Genomic DNA, 16384 nt, shown 5'->3' on the forward strand with positions numbered 1-16384 from the left:
GACGATACTTCCGAATATGGTTAGATTAATTATCTCTAATTATACGATACGAATAAAAATCTAACTCTTCGATGTCACAGAGCCAGTCGTGAGATTATTTTGATACAGTCCGAGATGATATCCATCTTCTGCTTAATAATTGTCATACGATTGATATTTTTCAGCGACACCTTGATTGTTTTTGTGTCGCTTAGTGATAACAATACCTCGTTATGTAATTTCTGTACCGACAATTACAGCTGTGACTTCAGGAGCTATGGAAGCTTTAATACGCCTTTTATGCTCTGCGTTCTATCTGCATTGATAATTACTTTGAATCATTTGCTTTTTCACTTTCTAGAGCAGTTTTAGGCATAATCCTAAATTTAGCGATTATTTCTCGATTAGTTGTGGTACTGTACATGCATCGAAGATCAATTTTTTTCTACGTTGTCCGTGAAATAAATGTCCAGAGATTGGGGATTTTATTTAGATACCGGAAGAAGTGAACCAATCATATGATACACTTTAAACGTAGACGCGAAATTATTGTATTGTACAATATTTGTTGCTCCAAAATATGTCATTTAAAAGCATGAATTGTAATTTCTAATATACTGAAGGAAATATTTAGACTCCTTAATAGTTCCCGTCACGTAGGTAAGAAGAGGTTCTGGTGATTCAACCACTTGTGGTAAATACATTTTACCAGTGGAGTAGCATATACCATCAGTTTATTTAGCGTGACAATATGGGCATACTATATTCATTGAACCAATGATCACATCGGGATTCATCTTGTTATCTTACCCTACTTAGTAATTGAAGGCTGATTTATTGAGATTGGTTCTAGTTCTTGACTTAGTCTATTTTAATCGTTCATCATCCAGTCATTGGGCTTGTCAGATTTATCAGTATCTCTCGATAAAGATGCTTGTTCGAAGATCTGGAACTTGATCATTTCGTTGACTAACTGTTTTGACAGCTCTTAAAGTAGAAATTCGGATTCTATTTGTTTCTAAACGTATTTCTTGTTGGTGTGTTGTTTCCGTAGCTCTTTTGGATGACGCTACGCATATATTGTTGATATTCCGATCTTCTATTTCTTCAATGGCATGGTGGTTTCAATTTATATAAATAAGTTGTTTTTTTACTAAAGATTCATTGTTATTGGAGTTATGAGTATACTTACCAATAATTATTATTGTTTACTTTCATATAATCAGAACAGCTAATCACTTCTTCCCATATATGTAATTTATAATAATTATCTCATTTTAAAATGACAATTATTATTGTTGAGATTATTTTATGTTTACTGGCATATGACGGAAATTAAGTTAGTTGTTATGCTTTTTGAATAGATTTTCATTTTTTATTTCATATTTTATAATTATCGGTTGATCGGAATATAAGTGCATCGTGATACACGTAACCAGATGGCCCATCTGTTGGTTATTTTTAATGATACGGATAATGATCGATCAAATAGTTTCTGTGTTTATCGATGACACACATACAAAAACATCCTTTTGGCTATCTATATATACTTTTGTATGTATAGATCGCCTATGATTTGCGCAAGTACATGTTTTTCCTGTATGCCAATTTTTATAAAGATACAGACACACAAAAATTTCAAAAATGGTAAAAATTAAGTCAGTCAAAGAACACAGTTATGACGAATTACGACAAAAATAAGTGTACAGACAGACTCTAGAGATTTATATAATAGTATAGATTTAGTACTGACGTGCGGTAGCTTTATTATTAGCGTATTTTATGTATAACTTTGGTGTTTCTATACCGATTTCTATGATTTTTTTTATGGAATAGTTAATACTGTTAACTTTTGTAATTTGGGATGATTGAGAGTGTTATAATCGTAGGAATAGACAAATATAATCAGAAAGCTTCGAACTACTACGCTATTGGGAGTGACACGTATTTATGTGAGTCAACCATAAAAGATAGACATAGGCTGTCATGGGATATTTTTTGTATAATTTTAAAGAGAACATTTTCGTAGTACATGATTTCTGTGTAGCTTTAACCATTAAGGCTAAACACGCGACGGAAGCTCAAAATATGGGGTAACTTCTCCCGTTTTTCAGACATTTCCCTTCACTGCTATGCTCCTATGGACTTTAACGTGATGAAAAGTATACTATAACCAGCTCAGGAGTATGAAAAATAATTGCACCAAGTTTCGTTAGAATCCGTCGAGTAGTTTTTGTTTCTATAACGGTTATATGGACAGACAGACAGACAGACAAAAATTTTACTGATTGCATTTTTGCCATCAGTATCGACCCCTGAACACCCCCTGATAGTTATTTTGTAAAAATATTTCATGTACAGAATTGACATCTCTACAGATTTATTATAAGTATAGATTACTTCATTATTATTAATTATTTAATATTGAGAAATTGTATAATTATATTAAATAATTTAATAAGCCTTAAAATAGATTTTTTGTATTTAAAATTGTGTCATAGCACAGGAGTCCTGTGATATTTGAGTTCTCCGTACCACCTTTCCCTGTGAAAGCCACTGACCAAAGGTGAACTAATTGTGATTGGTTTTCTGCGAAATATACACAATTGGTATTTTGGTCTATTTCACGTAAAACAATATGTATGCTACGCAGGATATTTGTCGATTGATTTTTATTATTTTGCTATCATGCTGTTTCTCTTATTGGTCTCAAGAACATGAACTTAAGGATAACTCACAATTTCACGCCGATGATTATTTAACGTGAATATATGTGAAAAACATTGAAACAGTAAAGATTGTTACTCCTGTTACTCGAATGTGTAGAGTCAGTAACTCTTGTAATTTGTGAGGCAATGTATCCCAGAAAGCGTTCAAAATGCTTCTGTTGCCAAATTTAAAAGAAATGTTAAGTAACGATTGTGTGCGAAAGGTTACTATACAATTAGCGAGATTATGTTACACGCCTTGGGGATGAAACGATCGCCTCCTGGCTATTTCTATTCATATACAATTATGGATCTTATTAATTTGACAAAAAAAGACCCGCTGAGTTTCTTTCGCCGGTTCTTCTCAGGTCAGGATGTTCTTTTTTTCGAAACGGTGGTACTGTTTAATTTGACCATCAATAAGTAAGTGTAATGCTTCTATATTGGATAAAGGAATTTGAGTTTAAGTTTGTTAAGATATTTAATATACAATCTTAAATGAATAAACGTTGTATCTTAAAATGAAACTTGCAGATTACTTTAATATTTGATGCCTATTGAGCATCGATAACAGACAAGTTATAACTATTTTCCCTCATTGGAAAATGAATATCCTCATTGGAATATGAGTAATTGTTCCCTTTTATTTCAAATCTGTAAGTTGATTGTTCTAAACATATTTTTAATGATATTAATCAATTTTTTCTTATTCCTTAATTATATAGGATAAAATAAGATAAAATAAACGTAAAATTAGATTTTTATTATTTATTATTATTACATTTATTTCAAACGTTCAATGTATTAGCATCACGGTGCCAATAACTTTTACAAACAAAAGCATTAGATATTATGATATAGAGATCTTAAAAGCAAAATCATTTGAAATAGGCACAAATATATTTATTTATTATTAGTAAAGTAGAACCATAGTTATAGTAACATTATTTTAAAATAAAAATATACTTAAGTTTAAGATTGGTAACATTCTTTTTGCAAATGGCACACCTTTAAAAGTAACTTGTTTTAGGAAATATTAATAAAAAGTATTATACTTTATAAACAGTCAAATTTTAACACTGTCTTATCGACTATATAATAGGGCTGTATTGTTTAAGAAATTATTTAAAAAAAAAATAATACAATTAATTCATTCATCTGACATAGCGAGTTAGTTGTTATGCATTTGTTATCTGTTTATTTACTTACAAGAAGTGCAATGACAATTCTATAAAACTAAAAAAATGTAAATAAAATATCTGTCAGAATTTTTTTGACATCGGTGTAAGTAAATATTAAATATATATTATTTATCGGACGCGTGTGTTTTCTTGCTTTTTATTTTTATTCGACAATTTGAACCAGCCGGCTTTTTTGTCTTTCGGTATCGATATCGATCGAGACACCCTGTCTCTTTCGTCTCTATTTAATATTTCGCTGGATTGACTCTTTTTACCGTTCGTACTTTTACGTGACATTGTACTTTGGGACATGTCATTCTCCTTCCCCCTCTTTTCCCGCCTGTATAGTGTTGTGCTTGAGCTTGTTAAGCGATTACTTTGATTATTCGGCCGCCGACTCAAAGTGGTTTGGCTGTACGATTTATTTTTTTGTAATGTTGCCGGCCTGTCATCTGTCAAGTTTTTGTTCGTTGGTTTTTTAAATCTATCGCTTTCTTTTTGTTTAGACTTTCTTGGTTTCTGAGCATAGTGGACGTCGTACTGGTCGTTGTAGTGACGGGGTGTCCATGGCGCGAATAGGGAGAAGCTTTTCGTTGAGCTACGCACTTGTATGTTCGAAGACATTACGGAGGAGACATCGTCCCGCGACCGGTTTCTTGTGAGGCGACCGGGGTCGGGGATATCGCCGACTGAAACAAAACAACCACTGGTTTAGAGAATAGTTTTTTTGCCGATATTTTACCGACAATCCACTCTAAACTCTATACTAATACATAATGAATGAATGAATGAAGTGTGAAAATAATTCTGTCTGTAATCTCTCGCTCTTTCACGACCAAACCAATTAATCGAATTTGATGAAATTTGATATGAAACAAACTTAAACTCCAAGGAAGGACATAGGCTACTTTTTTGCCTATCACATGACAACTAACCATCTGATGCGAGCGAAGCCGCGGGCTAGTAACAAATTAAATATTAATGGCGGGTCTTCAAAAATAGCATGGTTTGAGGAGGGTACGACAAAAGATTCAGTCATGGTAATCTCATTGAAATTGTAAGAGTTCAAAATATTTTAAACAAGTAATTGTAGTAAGAAAAAGGACATACAATATAGGACAATGTTTTCAAAGGAGGTTATATAATAATGTATTTACCGGTGGTAGCGTGTAGATAGACTACACTACGTTGCGACTGCTGACTCGAGTCGCCTTCCGTGCTGCTCTCCCCAGAGTTGGTCACCGGCGTTCGGCGGCGGGCTCTGAAAATTATATATAAATTATTTTCATTCATATTGAAATACACTAATAAAAATAATTTGAGAATTTTTCACTCGATGCCGTGACCTTGTACTGAGTGGGTAAGAGTTAGTTTTCGACAGGGTCAGCTTTGACTGTCTATCTAGCCATAAATGTTAGCATAGCAGCATGTGATTCACAAAATTTTACTTATTAAGATTAAGTTATTTAATGGAACACATTTGGAAAATATTCTAATACTCACTTTACATCTCTGCTTAACTCTTGTTTGCTGTGTCTTAATTCAGCCGAGCTGCCTCTATCGTCCATTCTTCCATGGCGTCTGACGTCGGCCTTGCTGGCCTTCAATGTTTTCGAGCTGCTGTGACTCCTGGACCGATCGTACGGACTCATCGGGGGCTTCATTGCCGCCTTCTTTCCAAAATGGCTCTCGTTCTCGGAATTGCTTTGAATTTCCGATATATTTTTCAAATTCCTCTTGTAATATTCTTTTGTTTTCGGCGATTCACTCTTATCTTCTCTGTGAAGGTTGGAAAGAGAATAACTCTTATTCGATAGTTCGCTGTGGTCGATTTCGTCCAGACCCGCGCTGGAGTTTGATATGGTCTTTCTGAGCGTGCCATGATTTTTCGAATGACTCTTGGGTTTGGTCACACTGCGTTTGACGTTAGCGTCAGACTCCGGGTCCGTGTCACCGAAGAATCGGAGGTTTTTCGCCGGCGAGTTCAGTGGTTTTGTTGGCTTTGACCAGACTCGACGGCTCGACTCGTCTTCTGTTGTTATAACGCTTTCTTTTTCAACCTGGAAAGAGATACAAATGTAAAGGATTTGTATGCGAGACCTCACGGACTTCATCATTGGTACCAAAGCACCAAGGGTTTATTACAGTTATTAAAATCGGGATATTAACCTTGTTTTTTATTTTTATTTTGATGGAGCTTGATATTTCGACTTTATCAACGAATGTCATGTTTGTAGTCTCGAACTCCATCAAATAAAAATGTAAAGTTACCACCGGTTCGCAAATTAGGTTCTAGTGAGAAGAGCCGGGTTGAAACTCAGTAGTTACTCTTTTTACAATACAGTTATTTCTTTATGTATTTTAATTAGAGATCAATTAACACTGGATATATGCTGTTTTATGTTTAATAAAATCTTGAATTGAGTATTTTGCCATTGAGTATTTTATCATTTTAATTTACATTAATTCTTTAATAGGCCTATTTAAAAATAACTGTGGAATTACATGGTATAAAACAAAGTCGCTTACAGCAGTCTGTCTCTATGTATGCTTAGATCTTTAAAATTACACAACGGACTTGGAAAGGTTTTTTTAATAAATAGACTGATTCTAGGGGAAGGGTTTTATATATAATACATGTAGTCGGCATAAGAAAAGGTTCGTCACCTTAAGATCTATTTTCGTGTGCTCAGTGTAAGCAATAATCTGCTTTACCGATCGAGAATGACATGTTGCGGCGCAATGATTTGATGTTTTTTGTCTTTAGATTCAAAAAGTACTAAGAGTTTACGACTTGACAAAGGAATTACTTGGAATTGCTTTGAAAACTGACGAAGTTTTTCTTACTCTGACTGTACAATAAAGTAGTGAAAGACTGAAAAACTGTGAACATTGTAAGACAATCCGCAGTATATTTGGCATCAGCATTGCAACGGTGCCAGGGCGGGTCGCTAGCTATTATATAAACGAACGTACATATAGTATGACACAAATTAGATGTAGCATCGGAAAATGCAATGGAATGAAAATAAAACCGATTACTATCGATTTAGACAACCAATAGAAATAGCTCCCGATCGCGCCATTCAACGCTATTCGTCGCTATAGATTCACGCGTCAGAGAAAGCAAGTGCATGTAAACCGACGCGTCAAATTGACGAATATATTAGGTCGTTATGATATTACAAGTTATTACGTTTGTGCAAAGATGATATTCGCATGAGAAATAAATATTGATAATTTGGGATAGCGTACTTAATTCGGATGTGATCGGTTTTACGAATTTTGCCGATGCGACATCTAAGTTGTGTCGTACTATACCTATAATTGACATATTCATACACATTTATACTTTATAGTCTACAAATAGTACCTACTTATGACGTAAATTATTTTACCTTGGCATTTTTCTCTCGCTTCCTGCCAAGTCTGTCGAGTGATTTGAACCAGTTGCCTGAAGACTGTGAGGTGGGTTCGCGGCGCGGCGGCGAGGGTGTTGGACTCGGGGTAGCCAGGCGTCGCCTCTCACGGTATCTCTGAGCCTGAAACCATTCGAGTAGCCCATGAACTTCTGAGGATAGTAATTCATCAATGAAGGATACTATTAAGAGTATTTTGGTATCCAGATCTTATTTATACATATGTATAAAAAACTAATAAATAAATAATATATAAATATGAGACAACATCACATACATTACTCTGATCCCAATGTAAGTAGCTGAAGCACTTGTGTTATGGAAATCAGAAGTATCGTTACTTCTGATTTCCATAACACAAGTGCCACAAACACCCAGACCTAAGACAACATAGACAACTAATGGTAATCTTAATCGACTCGGCCAGGAATCGAACCCGGGACCTCAGAGTGGCGTACCCATGAAAACCGGTGTACACACCACTCGACCATGGAGGTCGTCAACTGAAAGAAAACTTATATTAGTGAAAACTAGTAAAATTGTCTATGTCTAAATCTCATTGTCTCGTTATAATAATTGACCGTTCGTTCGAGCGTTCTACGACGGGGAAATACTATATCGCAATTGGAACATAACAGCGATAATTATACAGTAGTTTATCATTCTATATAAGTAAGTGTTACAAGAACATTTTTGGAGAAGTTGTACGTTAATCGCATTTGGTGTAGATATATATTTTTATTCATAAACCACGTGATCACGCGTCTGTCATTTGATTAAATTAAGGATTTGTACAGTTTTTAAACTCGGCCTCAGTCAACCTCAAAGACTCGCAGTATATTTATAGTATACCCATGTATCTGGGTAGTAACAGGTGCAATATCTACTATTTTATATGCAGGTAGACTGAGGAACCTACGCCTTAAACGACTATAGGGACACCAGGTGCATACTCTATGACGTGTAGGTACTTTCCAAGTAAATGTACTTCATGCAGATTTCAGATTGCAGAGATTTTCCGCCAGAAAAACCCAATAACTCAGGACCTCTGAACTTTTTATCACTACAAGTGATGAATAAGGCAGTCCCAATATATAGGACAAGAACAAAGAAAGCCCGACTGATATGTACAGTCGGTGCAAGAAAAGGTTCGTCACCTTAAGACCTATTAACTTAGTGCTCAGTATGAGCGATAATCTGCTTTACCGATTGAGAATGACATATTGCGTCGCAATGTTTTGATGTTTAGATTCAAAAGGTACGAAGAGTTTAAGACTTTATAAAGGAATGAATTTGACTAAGGTTTTCTTACTCAGAGTCGTGATGGCCCAGTGGTTAGAACGCGTGCATCTTAACCGATGATTGCGGGTTCAAACCCAGGCAAGCACCGCTGATTCATGTGCTTAATTTGTCTTTATAATTCATCCCGTACTCGACGGTGAAGGAAAACATCGTGAGGAAATCTGCATGTGACAAATTTCAAAGAAATTCTGCCATATGTGTATTCCATCAACCCGCATTGGAACAGCATGATGGAATATGTTCCAAACCTTCTCCTCTAAGGGAGAGGAGGCCTTTAGCCCAGCAGTGGAAATTTACAGGCTGTTGTTATTTCTTACTCTGATAATAACAGTTGTCATTATGCAAATTCGAATTAAAATTGAGTAACAGTCGTCTAAAATAGCAAATGTTTTTTATTTGCCTTGTGTAAATTAGACGGAATGGTATCTATTTCCTTTGCAGTTCATTGACATTCAAGTAAGTCATTAATCATTGTCCCATGACGTCATCGATGCTAGTTGAAGCGAGTGACTTCACGTGAAGTCATATCAAATCTGAGCTTAGTAACAGCTTTACTGATTTCGGAGCAAATTCGTAATATGTAAGGTAGTCTAGATAGACGGATAAAGTCTTTGTTACACGAAGGAATCTTTGAAGAAATTGACATTTAACATAATACCGATAAAATTTCTTTAGAAGGAAATTTTATATTATGTTGTATGACAATTTTACTCTTATTCTCCTTACATACATTTTTCTTTGTATGTTGTCAAACCTGTAGATCAAACATTTTTCAAGTATTTACAGCTACTTCAGTCTTTTTTATTATTGAATTTTATTATTTGGCCTGATTTAAACATACAACATTTCCTTGTATCTTTGATTGTTTAATTAGTCACCTCTTAAACAACATCGTTATTATTGTAACTTGGTTTAGTTTAACTACTGAGTTTCTTAAGGGTTTTTTCGCGGTACAGTAAGAGTAAGAATACCTTCGTCAGTTTTCAAATTCATTCCTTTATCAAGCTTTAAACTCTTAGTACCGTTTGAATCTAAGCATCAAATCGTTGCGACTTAATATGTCATTCTTTAGATACAGCAGAGATTATCGCTCTTCCTGAGCCCACGAAAATGTCTTAAGGTAACGAACCTTTTCTTACCCCGACTGTACATTCTGAACCAGAGCTGGCTTGCTTATAATATTGTTCTGTAAAACGATGAATCAAGACCGTTTGTGACGAGTATTTCAATCTATATTAATATTATAAATGTGAAAGTAACTGTCTGTCGGTTTGTCTGTCTGTCAGTCTTTCGCGACCAAACCGCTGAATCGAATTTGATGAAATTTGGTGTAAGCAAACTCCAAGAAAAGACATAGGCTTCTGTTTTCGTAACACATGACAACCAACACCCTAAAACACGCGCGAAGCTGCGGGCGACTACTAGTAAAGTAAATTTTGATTTTCATGATTGCTAATTACTAAGCTCGTGGTCAGTAATTAACATTAGTGCTAATCGCTTAGTTCCAACTTGCTTAGTGACAAGTGAGATAAACGTTTTCTCCGTTTGGTGTACCGGACATGTATTAGTGACTGGAAATCCAGTCCAAATAAAACAATGTAGCCTTTTTTGTACAGCGTGTTGCTGTGTCAATATACAATTATACACTTGCTTACTTAAATGTTGATGTTTACATTGTAAGCAAGGGTCTGAAAGACTCAAAAATCGTTAATGACACAGATATTGTCTCGTTATTGTACATTTTTACTTGATATCATAATTATGGTTATGTTTCATTTTTATTACTGTAAATTGTAAATTGAAATTATAAAAAAAAATAAAAAAAATCCCGCTGAGTTTCTTTCGCCGGTTCTTCTCAGGTCCGAGGTATTATATTCCGAACCGGTGATAGATTTTCGACAATCAATAAGAAAGTGTAGACACTTCTACTTCGAATAAAGGTTTTTGACTTTGACTTTGACTATGTATTATTAAATTCAATATATATTAAATGAGATTATAATGCACGGCAAAGACTAAATTGTGATACAAGATATTTTTGTTTTTTTTCATGTTAAAAGATTGAATGTGTCGTAGATATCAATGGTCTGAATGCAGTTCCTATTGAGAAGCACAGACAAGAAACACTGTTAATAGTTAAACCTAAGTAAAATATAAATTACATAAAATACATTTTTATCTATACGTAATTGTTTTAAAAGTGTTAATTAGTTAATAAAAATATAATGATTTTTATTTGCTAACTTCGTTTGAAAAAACTTTCATCTTCTGTCAAGTTACAATGACTTTAAAAAGCTGAAACTTGAAGCATGGGGCTACTTCAAATTGTAAACATTCGATAAGAAAGATCCTTGGTAATTTTAAATTTGGAAGGGTTAAATCTATAAGTTAACTGTAATAAAATTCCACAGACATTTTTAATTTTGCCGTTTCGTAAATTCAAATCCTTTGTAAAAAATACATTGGTAAAAAGGGCATATTATTCGATATAAGATTTTGTAGATGATAAAAAACCGTGGAATTAATACGTTTTGACTTCCAGGCAGGATACATTACATACATATATAATTGTATTTAACTAATATAAATGTATTTTTTAAATGTTAAAAGAATAACTACTGAGTTTCTTGCCGGTTCTTCTCGGTAGAATCTACTTTCCGAAACGGTGGCTTCCGAAAGCTTCACTTAATTGTTAAATGACGATTCAAAAGTGCTTGTAAAAGCACACTTCAATGAAGTTTATTTTGATTTTGATTTTGATTAATGACTTATACTTAGTATGACTGTATAGCTTATTATATTTACGAATATACTCGCGATATTTAAAATGAACACGTTTTTAGTTCTCTTTAAGTTTTAATAATTCAACTAACTAAACAAAGAGTTCATCGTACGAGTCCTTGAAATAAAATTATAGTAATTCATCATGGAGTCATGTTAGACGTTTGAAGATTAAAAAATATATATTTAATTAGTCCGAAGACAAGATCGACGGATGTATTCTTTAAAAACAATTTCAAAGAATGACGTAGATCTCGATCGAATGATGGAAAGTGTTCCTCTAAATCAAAATATTCTTCATTCAAGTAGGCTTTCGCAAGCACATTATAATAGTCATTTAACTAACTATACTAAGTGAAGCTAGCAGTAGATTCCACTGAGAAGAAAAGGAAGGGAACTCAGCAGTTACTCTTTTTTTTTATTTTTAAATATGAGACAACATCACATACATTACTCTGATCCCAATGTAAGTAGCTGAAGCACTTGTGTTATGGGAATCAGAAGTAACGACGGTACCACAAACACCCAGACCCAAGAAAACATAGAAAACTAATGGTAATCTACATCGACTCGGCCGGGAATCGAACCCGGGACCTCAGAGTGGCGTACCCATGAAAACCGGTGTACACACCACTCGACCATGGAGGTTGTCAACCTTATTTTACCTTATATATTTCAAACATTTAAAAATACAGTCATGTTAATTAAATACAATTTAATATGTATGTAATATATCCTGCTCGAAAGTCAACAGGTATTTGATTATACCATTTTTCATTATCAAAGGATAAAGATTTGATAGTTCTTGAGCCTGTTATTAGGTATATTATTTTGATGAAGATTATTCAATTTGAAAAAAACCTTAAAATAATAGTATCAATAAAATGAAGTCTGAAACAATTATTAATAAATAAGTATAAGATCGCAATCGAACCGGAATAAGTAAGGCGTTTTCATTGATATCTCCGCGTCGAGGTCTTTGCGCCATATGGTACATGACCTTATCGACATGACAATAAACGATTGGACAGTTATATTGATTAATATTGAGTATATTAAGTTCAGTAGACATATTCTTTGTTAAAACCCGAGACTGTCTTGTGTTTTTTTTTGCGTTTATTATTATAATTGATTTCTAGTTCAGCTGTTAATTAATCGCGTTTGTCCATTGGAGTTTGTCAAGCATTGGAGCAGCGTGGAGCATTGAGCTTTAAAAATGTTGAACGATGCTTGAAATGGGCATGGTATTCGAATATTAAATGTTAATTTGTAGTCAATTCTCAGTTATTATAATCAAAAATTAGCTTAGTTTAATTAGCTTAATTATTATATTTATTCAGATGCGTTCGATTATCATGGAGTTTTTTTATCGTTTTTCTTCTGTCTGTTGTCTAGAAATTAATTGTTCAGTAAATGTGTTATTTGTTAGAGTATTACTACAGAAAAAAATAAAGGAGTTTTATTAATGTATTAATAGAACAAGTGCGAAGAGACGGGCATCTATTTAGTCAATCATTTTTCAAAAATAATACGAATTGTAATTAGTTTAATGATAGAATGGAGAGCTGAGATTGTCCAATGGTTAGAACGCGTGCATCTTAATCGATGATATCGGGTTCAAACCCAGACAAGCACCACTATTTATATGTGCTCAATTTGTGTTTATAATTCATCTCGTGCTCGGCGGTGAAGGAAAACATCGTGAGGAAACCTGCATGTGTCTAATTTCATCGAAATTCGGCCACATGTACATTCCACCAACCCGCATTGGAACAGCGTGGTGGAATATGTTCCAAACCCTCTCCTTAATAGGGGAGGAGGTCTTAATCCAGCGGTGGGTAATTTACGGGCTGTTACTTTACTTTTACTTTTAATGATAGTTTAAGGTTCGAAAACAAAGTTCACGATTTAGTACTTAAATATACAATATGGTTAAAATAACAATAGGAAGAAAACTGTGTATGTTATCAATCCGTTCCATTATGTTCAGTAATTTTACAGTTTCAAAGTTAGTCGGGAACTAAATTGTTACTATATTTTTGACCGAGTCAAAAATTCCCGTAAATCGTAATGCTACACATTTCGACTTTGCACATTAGTGTTGGCACGGAAGCGACGTATATCGGCGTCCTACAATATCAGTTAGGTTCAAAGGCAGACTAACGATGTGTCATGCGCTGGAGAAAATTTCCTTATAGGCATATATAGCAAAATTTAGGTAGCAGCAACACTTGGTGAGACTTTTTTTATCTGTATCCAATACTCATACGTCAACGTAGCTTTATAATTTTTAGGGAGTATATCAATCCTCAGTGAAAAGTTTTAGAGAGTTTCAACTACGCTATCAAATTTGCCACTATTTCCACGTTACAGTAATAAATGCTTAAAGACTTGGGTTAGCGTTCCTTGTCGATACATAATAAGCAAAGATTTCATCGAAGCATTTGCATGAACGTATAGCGCCGGCCTTAGACTATCTCGGTAGCCTTATAAGATCCGTGCAAACGCAGCTGACTCAGCGCTACGTTCTGACCTTATATGGTATTATGATCTTTTATCAACTGGAATAAATGAGGTAAGGAGAGCTATTTAAGATGCTGATTGTCTATGATTTTTAAAGTGGCAACCCACACGTTGGACCGATAGATTTATAATATTACAGGTCAATATATATCCTATCTAACATGATATATGTGAAAGTTAGTCTGTTTGTTAAGCTTTTACATCTCAATTATTTAACATCATCATGATATTTTGCTTTTCACTGTACAAACTGTAAGGGTACATTAGCACACCCTTACACACGTTGGACCAGCTGGTTGGTTAAAACTTGCCATAAAGAAAAAAAAGAAAAATAATGAGGCAGTTGAAAAATTAGTACTTCACTTTAAATTCTGAATTATATTGTAAATATTTTTAGGCTAATTTTTAAGTTATATATAACTAGTTGTCAACCGCGGCTTCGCTTGCGTTTTAGGAGTTGGTTGCCACTGGATTCCATAAATCGTCAATTCGCCACCAACCTTGGGAACTAAGATATTATTTCCCTTGGCCCTGTAGTTAGACTGGCTCACTCACCCTTCAAACCGAAACACAACAATACTGAGTTCTATTATTTTGCGGTAGAATAACTGCTGAGTGGGTGGTACCTACCCAGACGGGCTTGCACAAAGCCCTACCACCAAGTAAAAGTGAGTGTTATGCAATAAAAAAGCTATATCCTTTCTTGGAGCTCAAATTTGCTTTTTACTAAATTTCATCAAATTCGTTTCAGCGGCTTGGCAGTAAAAGAGCGACAGATAGACACACAAAGTTATTTTTATTTTTATAGTTTTTTATAGATTTTCAGGATGTTCATATAATGAGTATCCTTTGAGTGGATATCTGTAGTGTGGAGCTTTTGTATTATATTTTTCTATGTACCTAGTTTTTAAGACTGCACAATAGCCTCAATTCAGGTGTTTAAGTGTACATTATATAATCTGTATTTAGTAATTATAATAGTAAGAAATTAATCATACTAATTTTAACGAATTTCTTCAGGAGACAATTATGTGGTCTTCGGCTTTGGTTTTTCTTAAGCAAAGGAACAATCAGCACTAAAAAAGCAGAAACTAACAAACAGCCTCATCAAATATATACTTTAATTTATTTTGAAGTTCTTCAACAAAATCGATCAACACCTCTATTCATATGATCGATTAAAAAAAATGTTTATCTATGGATTATAAAAAAAGTAGAAGATTAGATTGGGAATTTCTTCATATAATAAACACGATGATGTCTGTTTAATAAAACATCGACAAAAAAACCAAAAAATAAGATAAAGATTTTATTAAATTAAAACCTGAATAGTGTTGTGAAGTCATCTGTCAAATGAAAAAAAAAATATCGACAAATACGATGATGTGTGTACATAAAATGAGAATCATTTTTGTTTGTTTTCATTTAACTCTTATTACGAGAGGCATAAGAACTTCAATTTATGTTACGTAGATGATCAAATTCACAGTTCAACAGCCTCTGGGGTCAACGTCATGCGACACCATGACATCACGTATTAACGCTTTTATCCGAGACAAAGAAATGCAGCATCTTACATGTGTTTTTTTTGTATCTTTACATTTGAAAGTAATTTGAAATTCGAATGGTTTTTGGCCAATCAAATTACTTGACGATCGTTGTAAAGGAACAATCCACGCGCTTTGTTCATTATGGTTCAGTAAAAACATAAAAGTTGAGTGAATCTGTGTAATTGTACGGGATGATGATTAGTATACGACTAATAAGCAATATATCCGGCTAATACTTTTATTTTTATACAGTACTAGTGGTTGCTCGCTGCTTCATTCGTGTTTTAGGGTGTTGGTTGTTATATTTTAGGCAAACACACAGACAGACACAGTTACTTTCACATTTATAATATATTAACATAGATTCATATATATAAACATAGTTAAGGATTAACATTTTGAACATTGTAATGATTTGGTTATATTTTTTACTTAATAGTATACTTAGGAACCTCTAAATACCTCTTAATTAGGCAAAGTCACGCAGAATACAACTTTACTAAGACATCTATTATATAAATATCACTTTATCGATGCGTAATCAAATGCCAAAGTTGACGTTCAATTCAAAAAAAATATCAAAATAAGCTTTATTCAAGTGGGCTTTTACAAGCACTTTTGAATCGTCATTTAACAATTAAGCGAAGCTACCAATTTCCGTGGAATACCGTTACGTCAAACGAACATTTAAAAAAAAGAACTAATTGTGGCCTCCGGATTCCCTCTGGTTTATTTTAAGGTAAGGTGTTACATAAACAAGTTGAATACTACATACGATACATCATCAAAATCAGTTCATTTGTTTATCCGATAAGCGATATGTACATAAAAAATCGGGCACTATGCCCGATTCATATAGTTTTATTATTATATTTTTTTTAATGGAAATGCTTGGCGGACGAGCATATGGGCCACCTGATGGTAAGTGGTCACCATCACTC

The 16384-nt window shown here is 33.9% G+C and overlaps 1 protein-coding gene across 1 annotated transcript in view; it reads right to left on the reverse strand.

Moving 5' to 3' along the window:
• Nucleotides 1-3431: 3431 nt before the first annotated feature.
• The window catches only part of LOC124540347 (trichohyalin), a 104462-nt gene continuing 91509 nt past the window's right edge, over nucleotides 3432-16384 (reverse strand). The window contains exons 8-11 of the mRNA XM_047117863.1: nucleotides 7267-7410; nucleotides 5372-5928; nucleotides 5026-5129; nucleotides 3432-4557 (exon numbers count right to left, since the gene is read on the reverse strand). Coding sequence (XP_046973819.1) covers nucleotides 3998-4557; nucleotides 5026-5129; nucleotides 5372-5928; nucleotides 7267-7410 — 1365 coding nt within the window. The 3' untranslated portion in view covers nucleotides 3432-3997. The remainder of the gene's footprint in view (nucleotides 4558-5025; nucleotides 5130-5371; nucleotides 5929-7266; nucleotides 7411-16384) is intronic.

This window comes from Vanessa cardui, chromosome 24, assembly GCF_905220365.1.
Source record: "Vanessa cardui chromosome 24, ilVanCard2.1, whole genome shotgun sequence".
Lineage (NCBI taxonomy): Eukaryota > Metazoa > Arthropoda > Insecta > Lepidoptera > Nymphalidae > Vanessa > Vanessa cardui.